Here is a 14,080-nt window from a genome sequence, read left to right on the forward strand (position 1 = left end):
GTAACTCCCAAATCAGTTTGGTGTAAATACAGTAAACTCGGGAATGTTGCTGTGCTAAATACTCATACTGAGGGAAGCAGTTACAGGGAGAGAATGCATCTTTTTCAGAGAGCTTGCATATCCTTATCAGTTATCCGTGGAGATTCTTTTTTCTTTTTGAGGATCGTTTTCCTAGTAACGATCTACTACTTCAGTCTCTCAAACTGCACATTACTGTATCCGTTATACACCTAATACAATCCGACCTGTCTACTGTGCAAGTGTTGTCTTAGTTACACACAGGAGGATAGGAAAGTATGTTTAATTCTTGCAGACTGGACAGCTGCCTACGGTAAGCAGCGATATGATCAACTATAGCAGGATTGCTGGGAAGGCTGTGGTAGTAGATAGAACCACTACAGCTGCTGCTTTTACAAGAAGTTCTTTTTCTCAAAGTAGTGCTCCTGCAAAGATAAGTAATCTATCTTGACTTTTCTTCCTTTATAGAGTAAGGGAGCCAGTGCTGGAAGAGAATGGACAGAGCAAGAGACGCTGCTGCTACTAGAGGTAAGAGCTGATGAAGGAGAATGTTGGATACTGAAGATAATCCAGAGAAAGGAGGCTTTTGTATGTAATATCTAAGGTTAAGATTTTGTCGTGGGTATTTTTAGTAAAAGTCATGGACAAGTCGCAGGCAATAAACAAAAATTCACGGAAGCCTGCAACCTATCCCTCACTTTTATGAAAAATACCTGGTGGGGACTAACAGTCTGAGCCCCGCCATCGAGAGCTGCCAGGGCTGAAGTCAACGAAGTCACGGAGGTCTGTTAAAGTCACAGAATCTATGAACTCTGAGACAAAATTATATCCTTAGTAATATGAAATATAATCTGGTGGTTCTTCCGGTGATTGTCCATGTTTGCGCACCACTTGAGGTGCACATGTGGTCTCAACTGCTGATTTTTACTTCATGTCTGTTTAGGCCACACATGGACTGTTGTCAGATCTATTATGTATTAATTATATCGATTACTTAAGAATTCCCAGTTGACACTCTGAGATTTGGTAAATTCTTGTCCCAAGATCAGGTCCAATAGTATTAAAATTACTGGTTTCTTGGGAACCTTGATGTGCACGGTTGCAACACACTCACCTAGGAAAAACCCGCTGTATCTAAGACCATTAGAAAAGTTACAAACACCCCAACCTCGCAAGGTAGAGAAAGGTAATACACAATGTACGTCTGAGCATCCACATACTGTCACCAGCCCTTGCAAGAGAACCTGAAGTATTAGTCATTATCTTCCTCATCACCAATGGTCATCATCCTGGCACCTCCCAAGAGTTGCATCTCCCAGTGCACACAGGCTGTGATACAACTTTTATAATGTGTTCTGCTGACACATTGTGCCTACTCCCCTTTTCCTTATTTGTATTTCCTCACCCTGCTAATGTTGGGTTACCTTCTCCCATAGGTTACTAGGCCTTTTACTTCAAGCTCATTAGCATATATGTCAATTAGTTACCATGGCACTCTTGTGGTCAGACATCTGCTATAATCCTAATTTAAAATATCCCAAGCTGGTATAAACTAGCATGTTGTGATTACCTGTCAGCAGTTTAGTCATTACAGCATTCTGTCTTATGATACCTTATGATCTAAGGTTCCTCCTGGTTAACTGCTTATGCTAAGGTTTTTGGGCCTTATGGATTGTTTAACTGTTCTTGTCTTACGTGCCTTGTAGGTTCATTATATTATTGCTTTAGCTTATACTCATGCCTTACCTAGCAAATACCTATACCTGTAAACAAAACCCCCCTGACTCCCTCATGGACCATATCGAGGGTATAAAGGGCAGAGCCAGATCAGCTGCTACTCCAGTTCATCTTTTCTTCCCTAGGCTTAAGATGGAGTGCTACAGTATCTGCATCCCTCAAATCTTTTCTAAGAATTTTGTGAGTAGTTTTTAATAGTTACTAGTGCTAGTGTTTTTTGACATCTGGCAATTTGTTGTATTAGTCATAGTTATCAGGTTTTTTGTGAATTTACTTCTTTGCACCTCCCCTGTTTTCTTCCCTTTTATTTATCAAAAGCTTTCTTATTTAGGGATGATGTCTCATACAAAATCTCCTGGTTTGAAGTACTGCACCACTTGTGAGAGAGCCTTTCCCTAGAATGACTGACACTCTGGGTCTGTTTGGTCTGGAGGAATCATATATGCCAGCAAAGTGTGGAATATGCAAGTCCTTTTCTAGGCTAGATGGACAAAAAAGTCCAGGGAAGGCAGGTTTAAAAGTGGATCTCTTTGGACTTATTCCATAAGGTTCCAGCATATTAGGCCCATTCCATCAGAACTCTGGAGGCTTGAGCTCTGTCTTTTAAAAAAAGTCCCTATTATTGACACTTAAAAAGCTGCCACCTGGGGTTCCATACATAGCTTGCTAAACACTGCTGTGGCAGAGGCGTCCAGAGTGGAAGCTTCTTTCAGTAGAACAATCCGTCACTCTCTATTTGGGTAAGACTCTAAGCGCCCATCTACTTATTTAGGTCACTGTTTGGGACTCATCTCAAATAGTCAACATAGGAACAAGCATTCGAAGAAGTTACTTACTTGTATAGTAACTAGTTTTCTTCGAAATGTATAGTCCATATGTGTATTCGACAACCTGCCCTCCTTTCTCTCTGCTTAGGAGTCCTATTACATGCCAGGACTCTGCGATAGAGGGAGAACTGGAGTGATAGTTAAATCAGCTTCACTCTTTGTACTGTTGGCGCATGCATGGACCAGACATTGCTAGCAAAAATGTCTGATCCTGGCGCATGAGCACATGTGCACTTTGAGTGGAATACACATCTGGATAATACATCTTGAAGAATTTCAGTTACTGTACAGGTAAGTAATTTTTCTTTGTTGATAAGAATATAAGAAGGGCCATATTGGGTCAGACCTAAAGGTCCATCTAGCCCAGTATCCTGTTTTCCAACAGTAGCCAATGCTAGGTGCCCTAGAGGGAATGAACAGAACAGGTAATCATCAAGTGATCCATCCCCGTTGCCCATTCTCAGCTTCTGGCAAACAGAGGCTAGGGACACCGTCCCTTCCCATCCTGGACCTGTTTATCTGGTTCTTTTTTTAATCCTGTTATAGTCTTCGCCATCATAACATCCTCTGGCAAAGTATTCCACAGGATGACTGTGCGTTGTGTGAAGAAATACTTCCTTTTATTTGTTTTAAACCTGCTGCCTATTAATTTAATTGGGTGACTCCTAGTTCTTGTGTTACGAGAGAGAGTAAATAACACTTCCTTATTTACTTTCTCCACATGGTCATAATTGTATAGACCTCTATTATATTCCCCCTTAGTTGTCTCTTTTCCAAGCTGAAAAGTCCCTGTCATATTAATCTCTCCTCATATGGAAGCTGTTCTATACCCCTAATCATTTTGTTGCCCTTTTCTGAACTTTTTCCAATTCCAGTATATCTTTTTTGAGATGGGACAATCACATCTGCATGCAGTATTCAAGATGTGGGTGTACCATAGATTTATATAGAGGCAATATATTTTCTGTCTTCTTATCTATCCCTTTCTTAATGATTCCCAACATTCTGTTCGCTTTTTTGACTGCCGCTGCACATTGAGTGGCTGTTTTCAGAGAACTATCCACAATGACGCCAAGATCTCTCTCTTGAGTGGTAACAGCTAGTTCAGAACCTTTTGTTTTATATGTATAGTTGGGATTATGTTTTCCAGAGTGTATTATTTTGTATTTATCAACAATGAATTTCATCTGCCATTTTGTTGCCCACTCACTCAGTTTTGTGAGATCCTTTTGTAGCTCTTAGCGGTCTGCTTTGGACTTAATTATCTTGAGTAGTTTTGTATTGTCTGCAAATTTTGCCACCTCACTGTTTACCCCTTTTTCCAGATCATTTATGAATATGTTAAATAATACTGGTCCCACTACAGATCCGATGGGAGACTCCACTACCTACCTCTTTCCATTCTGAAAACTGACCATTTATTCCTACCCTTTGTTTCCTATCTTTTAACCAGTTAATAGTTACCGATCCATGAGAGGACCTTCCCTTTTATCCCATGACAGCTTACTTTGCATAAGAGCCTTTGGTGAGGGATCTTAGAATCATAGAAGATTAGGGTTGGAAGAGACTTCAGGAGGTCATCTAGTCCAACCCCAACTAAATCATCCCAGTCAGGGCTTTGGCAAGCCGGGCCTTAAAAACCTCTACGAATGGAGATTCCACCACCTTCCTAGGTAACCCATTTGTGAAATAGTTTTTCCTAATATCCAACCTAGGCTTCCCCCACTACCACTTGAGACCATTGCTCCTTCTTCTGTCATCTGCCACCACTGAGAACAGCCTAGCTCCATCTTGTCAAAAGCATTCTGAAAATCACTTTCTGAAAGTAAACTAGATCTGCTGGATCCCCCTTGTCCACATGCTTGTTGACCGCCTCAACGAATTGAGTTTAAAAATTGGGGTAGCTTCTTAAAAAGAGTCACGTATGTAAAATGGAATAAGACAGTTGAGAGATCTCATGCAGTTTAGAACTATGGATGGTGGTGCTGCCATTCCTGAATTCATAAGAATATCTTTATATAAAATGTGTTTTAACTTCCAGTAATATGTGATTCCTGTATCTGCAGCCCCAGAATCCTATTATGTGCCTGAGTGTATCTTACAATGTAGTGAGGTCTTGAGGCAAACAGATAGTTGAAAACGTGGTTTTACACTATGAAAGAAATGCCCTTGGAGTGATGTGTATATATTTGCAAGTAAAGTGAATGCTGTGAAGTTCTGATAATGTTCACAGCTCCGCAGCTATCCCACAAGGTGTTAGAGGAAACTGCTAACATTCCTTTTTGAAGCATATCTGTTCCTGGAATACAGATGATTCTGTTGCATGTTGTTAACTTTTCACTTTCATCACTATTAATAGGGGAAGCAAGTTAAGAGGTAGCCACCTAGTCATGTAGTTGTATAGCAAAACCATAGTCCGAGTTAACATGTATTGAGACTCTAGACCAGCGTTTCTGAAATGCGGTCACTGTGGCTACATGTGGCCACCAGGGACTTTTCTTGTGGCCATAGCCTCCTGGACACTGATTGGGGAGGGGGTATAAAGTAGCGGCCCCTCCCCCTCCCTGTCGCTCCTGGATGCACCGCCTTGGTGTTGGTTGCTGGGGCCACCAGCGGAGGGGTTGGGCTCTGGAGACACCTGGAGGAGCAGGCAGCCGGTGAGTTCCCCACCTTCCATGGGGAAGTGGGGCTCAGACTTTGGGCTTCAACCCTGGAGTGATGGGGCAGCAGACTCTGGTTGTGCGGCTTCGGGCTCCAGCCCCCTGCTGCCTCCCTGCCCTACCCCCATCGTCCTTGGCCCCGCTGCTTCCACCACCCCCTATCCAAGGCTTAATTTGTCCCCAGGCCTGCCAGGGCTGAATGGAATAATCCAAATAAACAACACCCCAAATTCAGCAAGTGCTTATTAAACAAGGAATGAGTCCTGAGCCCATGCTATTTGTTCAGTCTTTTTGGTTTTTAGCCTATAAATAAAACAGTAAAGAGAGGATATCCGTTCAAGCTTAAGTGATCCTGCTACAACGAGCCAATTCCATCCAATTAAATCCTCAGGGTAGCTTTGGGCAAATATGTGCAGGAAAGTTCCAAAGAAAGTCTTATCCAAGATAATTATTCCCCTACTATCCATAGACTGAATGACTGGAGGGGGAAAAATCTGCTTCTCTCCTAGCATCCTCATTTGCCATTTTTTCACTTGTATCTCAGTGTAGCACTGTATGCCTTACATTGCTACAAGAGCATTTTCAGCAGTCCATAATAAGGGCAAGTGTTGTGGGAAGTTAAACATTAGTTTAACAGAAAAATAATAAGCAATGAAGTAGAATGCACTGAATCATATTATGCAAAAATACAGCCAGTCTAGCTTTCTAACGTGATAAAAGGGGGGTATAGCCAGCAGTAATTAGATTAAATTAGGGAAAGAAATCTATAGCCTGAATATAAGGAAATTCTGCTTGATGCTGAGATCTTCTAAACTGTGGAAATGTTTTCCAAGGAAAGTAACAGAAGCCCCATTGCTTGGGACATTTAAAATTGGACTGGACAAAGCACAGGATAACAATACCTTAAAGAACAACCCTCCATTGGTGCCTGTAATATGGACCAGATGACCAAATAGAATCTCTGATTTCCTGGGTGTATTTCTCCTTTCCATGGTATCTTTTAAAAGAACCTTAGCTTTTGGTACTGATTGCTTAGTTTTATGATTTTGGACATTTTCATAATTCATGTTGCCCTTCCCCTTCTGGCTTCTTAAGTTATAGTGACAGAGAACATTTGCTCTCCTCTGAAGTATTAAATAGGAATTTTGTTTGTGTTGCATTTGCCCACCTAATCCTGCTTCCTACACTTTGGGTGGAGGGTACAGCAGTGGACTGAGGTCATTCTGGAGATCTCTTTACTACGTCGAGCTACACTAGTTTTAAACTCTGCAAGAGAAACTGATTCAAACGTTTCAACAAGGCAGAACTAAACCACTTATAAACAATCATACAAAACAAGATCTTAGGCCACGTGGTGTGGGTAGGGTGTCCAGATGAGAGGAAGAAAATATCAGGACACATGGGGGGTGGGGGGTCCGCTGGCGGAGCGCAAAAAAGCCCAAAGAGTGAAATATCGGGGACAAATTGCGTCCCAACCGATCTTTGGTTAAGAGACCTCCAGAATGACACATATCTGGTCACCACCTGGTGTAGATGTATTTCTTCAAGTTGGTCAATGCACAACAAATCTATAACATTTCAATTTTCAGCTCAGCTCTCCATCTGGTTAGTCTCTTTTCACATCTTCCAGAGTGCTCCTCAGCTTGTGTTTTTCCTTGCTGACTCAGCATTCTTGACAGCCCAAAGTGCCGTGTGACCGACGATGACCATGGCTTTGATGAAAACAATTATAGCTGAGGCTATTGCAGCTGCGAAAACACTTCCTTGCAGGCTTATGAGGGCAGGACTCCAGTCTGGAAAGCAATTCATTCTAGACTTCTTAGATTTAAAAAAATGTATGTATAGTGCTAGTGCAAGGTGCTATATTTATAGTCCTGGAGACTGATGTCCTCTTTACCCACAGGACAAGTTACAGCATATTCAACACTTGTACAAGCTTCCCTCGCCTTAGTCCTAAATTGGAGTAACTGCCTCAGAGGGTGAAAGTATAGTTCGGTCTCTGGTCCATTTAGTCCTTGACACCTCTGTTAAAACTTCCAATATCTTTTTACTTTTTGCACTTGTGTGTCTTGGAGCTCTCACAAGAGAATATTCTATCTAAACATTTGATGCACCCATCCCCATGTTATCGAAGTACCTTGTGGAAATCGGTAAGTCAAATAGTCTATTTTAAAGCTGATCTACCTTTTGGGTCTCTCCTCTTCCCTGCTTGTGCAGAAAGGTTGTATAAATCTTGTATGGGGGAGGGAGGAATGTAAACCAGAAAATCTTGCATGTTGTCCTGAAGGTGAAGACATTTCTGGTAGTTTGAATGTCTTGTGGCAGGCAGTTTAAAAGCCGCTGGGCTGCTGATTTCTCTTGCTCTAGACCAGAGGTTCCCAAACTTATTTGGCCTACCGCCCCCTTTTCAGAAAAAAAAATTACTCAGCGCCCCCCTGGAAATCTACCTTCTTTAAGCGAACAAACAGAAAGATGCAAGGACAAATTTGCGTTCTTTTATGTATCTATATTTCTACCTACGTCCTATAATATAGTAAAGAAAGATGTGTTATTAGATTATTGCCCACGACAGCAGGTATACAGTGGCTTTTGCGTAAGACGGCAAAAGACAACCAAACTAAAATACTAATGAATCTAATAAACTGGGTTTTGTTCTTTGCTCAGCATTAGATTTATGTATTTGATATTAAATTGTCAAATATCAAACTAAATTTATCAAGAAATAATTAATTTAAAAAATAATCAATATGCAATTAAAAATCAGTTAATAGTTTTAATTTAGTTTGCCCTTATTTAAATAATTGTTCCTTATTAACACACGCCTTATTTCTCAATTAACACAGATGATTCGATAGATATAAATAAATGTTAATAGTTAACAGTTTTTTACGATTTCATTCCCGTTTTCGTTAATATTGTAATAAAAAATGACAAATATATTGACTGTACACTTCAAATAGTACTGTACCGACACAAGCCTGCTACGATTTTATTATTAGTAAGCACTAGAGACACAGAAACATACGGTAGATATGTAAGAAAATGTATAAAAATACTCACGTGTAAATTGCTGTTTTATTGAAACAACAATAATACAATTTGCTTTGTATGTGATCCGTAATCCGTAAAGATCGAAGGTATCGAATATGAATAAAAATTTTTAAATACTTATTGCACGATTGTTAACTGCTTTTTACACAATTCAGAAACAATCTAAATTAGATTTCATACATGTCGCCTATTTATAGTATCGTATTGTAAACAAGTCATTACACGCACATATTCCTGCCGATGCATGCTGGACTTCCCGACAATGCGCGACACGCTCGCCTGCCAACACTTGCTTGTTAAGAGCTGTTGGCGGACTTGACACCTGATCGGTTATAATTTGTGAATTTATTTGGAAAATAAAGTAATCACTACAACTTTAACTCTATGTTACACAACAGATGAAACATGTACAACGGTTTTTCAAAATTTTCTTATATTCTCTTCTTTCTTTATGCTTCCACCGCCCCCTTATTTTTATTCAACGCCCCCCAATTGCACCCGAGGCTACTAGTGCCCCCCTGGATCGTTCCAGCGCCCCCCAGGGGGCGGTATCGCCCACTTTGGGAACCTCTGCTCTAGACTTTCGTCTTTGTAATGGGTGTAATCGAGTCTTTTGAGTAATGTAACTGTCATGGGAAGTCATGGATGTAGAGAGAGTGGTCAATGCTGAGGTAGTCTGAGCCCAGTCTATGAGTGCTCTAACAAGAACCTTAAATAAGAACTTGTGATAAGTTTGTGAGGAGTGTAATATCCACAGGATCAGGTGAAGGGCTCACATCTATCTGTTTGGAAGATAGGTTACTGCATTTAGGGCTAGTTGAAGCTTTTTTTCAAGGCACTAGTTTCCAGGTACAGTATATTTCAGTAGTCCATCGTGCAGGTTACAAAAGGATTGGAATACTGTGCCTAAATTGATATCCATTTGGGTAAGTTGTTGACTCGTGGCCTGTTAAAGATGGAAGAAGATGGTCTGGTAGATACCACTATTTGTGAATCCAGTAGCAGTGAAAGAAGGAACTAGGAGGATCAATAGGCTGCAAACTATTTTGATGAATGGAGGACAGATCCCTCATTTCAGATTGGTGACAAATTTGACTGGATCTTCAGAATACTTCCATCTTCCACTAGCATTGTTTCCATCATGTCTGGGTTTATCTTCTCCTGGTGCTTTTCATTCGGATGCTGACCTACCATTTAGGCACTGGGACATTCTGGGAGGAGAATAGGTAGAACTGGGTGACATCTGTATGCTGTTGATAAGTGAGGCTGTATTTTCTCATTGCCTTCCCTAGTGGTTTTAAATATGCATTCAGTGTGATGGAATAGAGGACAGAGTCTTGTAGTTCTCCACAGTTGAGGGTTCTAGATGTGAAAATGAGGAATCAGTGAAATCACTCAGAGGAAGGATCTGAATCAACTCATAACATTAGCGCTCACCATTGCAAAGTTAAGGTGGTCTAGCAGCATCTCATAATCAGCTGTGTTGAAAGCTGATGAGAGATGACCAAGGAATCTTAGTATGGATCTTGGTTTTGTGCATGTGGTGGCCAGGAGGAAATCTTCTGTCAGTGCAGCTTCTGTACCATATCCTAGGGTTGGACCTTTGGTCTGACCCAGTAGGGCCGTTCTTATGGGTTAAACACCCAATTGGGAAGAGTGTTGGATATTGGCAGAGGCAGTGTAGTTGGGAGATGGCTGTTCCCCGGCTTCTCTAAATTTGGTGACAGTGATCAACATCTAAGGCAGTGATCAGATCATAGAATGCTTTAAGGCAGATAGCTGACTGTTCTGTAAAGGAAGGCAATTTCATTTTGCCCAAGGAACTTTTTGCCTTTTTGGCTATCCACAACTGGCGGGAATCCAAATCGCATGTCATTTGAATTTCCTCCACTTCTTCAAGGACTTGCTGTTGTATAACTGGACCAAGGTCTGGGAAAGTTGGTATATCAGTGGTCCAGTGTCTAGTCCCCATCACTTGGGATTCTGATAAATTATTTCAGATGCAGGAGATCTTGTCCACAAAGTAGACTTATTTAATGTGGTTCAAATACCTCTGCTCTTACCAAAGATTGATTAAGGGATTTAATAATCTCTTTACACTACATTCTAATACTTCAATCCTGAACGCAGGATTTTCCTTACCATTTATAATGTAATAGATGGTGCTCTGTAAATATAGCCACATTGACAATCTGTTGCTTCTGATACACCAAGATCCTCACCTTACAACTCATGGATTCTGTCTAGTTGCCAGTGATCAAGAATGTTCTGTAGACTTATTTCTAGGCTGTTGAGAAAAATTAGACTTATCTTTATAGCTCATTTCATGGTTGTATCACTGGTATCCTTCTCCATGCTGCCAAAATTATTTGCATTAACAGTGTTTTGTTAGTCTGAAAAATTACAAGGACTCCATCAATTTAAAAATCAAACTCCTGTTTGAAAACTTTTACCTACCTTTTTAGTAGATTGTAACTAAGATTATGGGGAAAAGAATCATTTTCTCATGTTTTCATGTTTTGCTTTGTGCAGCTGAGAGCACTTTGTGTACAGTCAATTGTTTACATTGTAGTAGCACCAATCAGGTTCAGGGCCAGGCCCCATTGTGCTAGCACTGTACACACATAAAATAAGACAGACCCTACCCCAAACGGCTTATAATTTTAGCATATGATGAGAAAGAACATGAGGAGAAACATCATGGAGGGTGTAGGTCTGGGAGGGGAAAAGGGAACAATGAAACTAATATGTTTGGTGTAAGCAACACTCTATTCCCCTGTATAGTCGATCAGTTTCCCCTGTTTGTGTTAGTCTTTCACACAGCAACAAGGAAAGGGAAACACTTTTAAAGTTAAGAAAATAAGATGTGTCAAACCAAAAAATTGGTAGGAGTACATGAAACTACTTAATTTTGTTTTAATTAACAAGGTTTCAAGTTCATGATGTCCCTTTAACATGAGAGAGAATTCTTCTTCAGAAATATTAACAATAACTTCCATTTCTTTCACTCCCCTTTGCTGTAGTCTGTTGCAAATGTTGATGTGTTTAGATAATCTCATTACAGGTTGTGTTGACTCACAAATTAAACAATTGTTTTCTAAAGTCTTTCAAATTTTTGAGATGGTAATTAGCAAACAGAGAATCAGACTTGTGTGTTTGAGCACAGAATAAAAGACCAGAATTATACTGTTTATCGGTTCCCATAGCCCATAAATTCAACTTGGTGTTTAAGTGAGAGGCCCTCAACTGTCTAAACAAGTGTTTATGAAAAATCAATGTTTATATACTCCCTTTCACATAGTTTCCCTTTTTTGATTCACTGTTCTGTTTGTCACCAGAATGGATGGTGGTGAGAACAAAAAAAACTAGTGTATACACAGCATTATTTGCAAAACAATTTTTACCCTTCCTCTTCCTCTGTTGCAGGCTCTGGAGATGTACAAAGATGACTGGAATAAAGTCTCTGAGCACGTTGGGAGTCGCACCCAGGATGAATGCATTCTCCACTTTCTGAGACTTCCCATAGAGGACCCTTATCTGGAGAACTCTGATGCATCCTTAGGCCCATTGGCTTACCAGCCTGTACCTTTCAGCCAGTCTGGAAACCCGGTGATGAGCACTGTTGCTTTTTTGGCATCTGTGGTAGATCCTCGGGTGGCATCAGCTGCAGCTAAAGCTGCTTTAGGTATGGGGTCACTATGGCTATCTTTCCGTACGATTTTGTCTGACATAGTGTGACTTTGTGCTTGGTTGCTGGCTTCCCTGAGCTTTAGAAAGATCAGCTGCTATCTTTAGTGTTCCTTCAAAACGCAGCTAACATAAGTTGAAAACGGAAGCAAATATCTATAAAATTACTCAGGGAGGAGTTACCAGTATGGTTATTGTCTGTTTTGCATTTTACTAATGCTAGACTAGATGACGTACTGAGGTCCCTTCCAGTCCTACACTTCTATGATTGTATGAACTATTAATTGGTTTGTAAAGCACTACATAAGTGCCCATGATTACTTTTTATCATCATTTTGTTTAAATGTATATTACATTAAGAAATACTGCTACAGTGTTAAATCACTTATTTGGAATCTTGTACAAAAAAGATAAACAAAGATCCTAGCTGTCGATTTTGATTCTATTAATTTTAACTTGTTGCTTTCCTGGTTATGTTACGTAATTGTGATTGGATAGAATAGTTCTTGCATACTCAGTAACCAGTTATCTTATTTTCTGTAGATAGAATAAATGTGCTAGTTTGCATTTGTATAGTTTGGAAGAGATGTTAACTCTAACTATGCTAACTACCACATTTAAGGGAGGAAATGAGCTTCCTTATGACAAAGCCCTGGCTGGGATGATTTAGTTGGGAATTGGTCCTGCTTTGAGCAGGGGGTTGGACTAGATGACCTCTTGAGGTCCCTTCCAAACCTGATATTCTATGATTCTATGTTGTAAGGGAGGAGGAACTTCAGAACACATAGAAAATTCACTTTGTCATTGTATTTATTTATATGTGAGTCTGTGAAAACTGATTATATTTGACATGTGACGTGCAGACATCATAATATTTTCTCTTTAATTCTTTAACAGAGGAATTTTCTCGGGTCCGAGAGGAGGTACCATTGGAACTAGTTGAAGCCCATGTCAAGAAAGTGCAGGAGGCAGCAAGAACCTCTGGGAAGGTGGATCCAACATATGGACTAGAGAGCAGCTGCATTGCTGGAACAGGTCCAGATGAGCCAGAGAAGCTTGGTAGGTCATACGTTTTGAATGCAGAAATTTTTGCAGATCAGGTTTATCTTTAGTACTTTTTTTCAGCGAGAAACAAGCATATATATTTTCTATATAGAATACAGTAAAAACCTGAATCTGTTAGTCTTTAGTATACCCTCTCTCTCTTCTTTGGTCCCACCCTCACTTCTTCTGTCCTTTTAGGTCAGAAAGCGACCTAGACAATTACAGAACAAATAATTGTCAGCAATAAGTCTTGCATATGGCTTATCATAAATCAGTTTTGTTTTAACAGTTCCCGAAATGTTGAAGCTAAAGGTAGTAGGACACATTTGTCATTAGCAAAATTAGAAGTTAGTGTTCAATAGCATTTAGAGTCTTTTGAATATAAACATTTTTATAATATACAGCTTTTCTGCAGGGAACTTGGACTACATTGTAAATGTCGCCCATTTATTTCTATTGCTAATATTTTAATATAGAACGTTTTCAGTTTTTGCTGATGGAAAAATCTTAAACATTTATATAAAAGTATAAGTAACAGGTAGCTGACATGACTCATTGGTAGTTGTTAAATGTGTGTTAGACCAAACAATACTTTATTGACACAGTAACTGATGTGCACAATTGTAAGAAATAAAAGGAGACCGGATAAAAGTATATAGCATAATGGATGGTCTACAAAAGATAGATTGGGAGCTTCTGTTCTCCCATTCTCATAAAACAAGAACTAGAGGACACTGAGTGAAATTAAAAGTCAGGAAATTGAGAACTGATAAAGAAATTCCTTTTCACACAACACGTAGTTAGACTGTAACTCATTGTCACAGGAAGTTGTTGAGGCCAAGAACTTAGCAAGATTCAGAAGGGATTGGGCACTTACCTAGGTAATTAGAATATCCAGAATTGTCATAATAAATTCTAACCATTTACGAAGGAATATTAAATGTTTCAGGGTTTAAGCCAATGTCTATCAGCAGTTGGAATGAAACCTAGTCTAGGGGGTAGATTATCCCACATCTGCCTACTGCAGAGTTCTCACATCTACCTCTGAAGCCTTCG

The 14,080-nt window shown here is 39.9% G+C and overlaps 1 protein-coding gene across 2 annotated transcripts in view; it reads left to right on the top strand.

Annotated features, from left to right (window-relative positions):
- Positions 1 to 14,080, top strand: part of SMARCC1 (SWI/SNF related, matrix associated, actin dependent regulator of chromatin subfamily c member 1) — a 157,394-nt gene that overhangs the window by 76,539 nt on the left and 66,775 nt on the right. For both annotated transcript variants that reach the window (XM_034759721.1, XM_034759722.1), the window contains 3 exons: positions 487 to 546; positions 11,720 to 11,978; positions 12,878 to 13,039. In XM_034759721.1, the coding sequence (XP_034615612.1) occupies positions 487 to 546; positions 11,720 to 11,978; positions 12,878 to 13,039 (481 nt within the window). The remainder of the gene's footprint in view (positions 1 to 486; positions 547 to 11,719; positions 11,979 to 12,877; positions 13,040 to 14,080) is intronic.

Source organism: Trachemys scripta, chromosome 2 (genome assembly GCF_013100865.1).
Source record: "Trachemys scripta elegans isolate TJP31775 chromosome 2, CAS_Tse_1.0, whole genome shotgun sequence".
NCBI classification, from domain to species: domain Eukaryota; kingdom Metazoa; phylum Chordata; order Testudines; family Emydidae; genus Trachemys; species Trachemys scripta.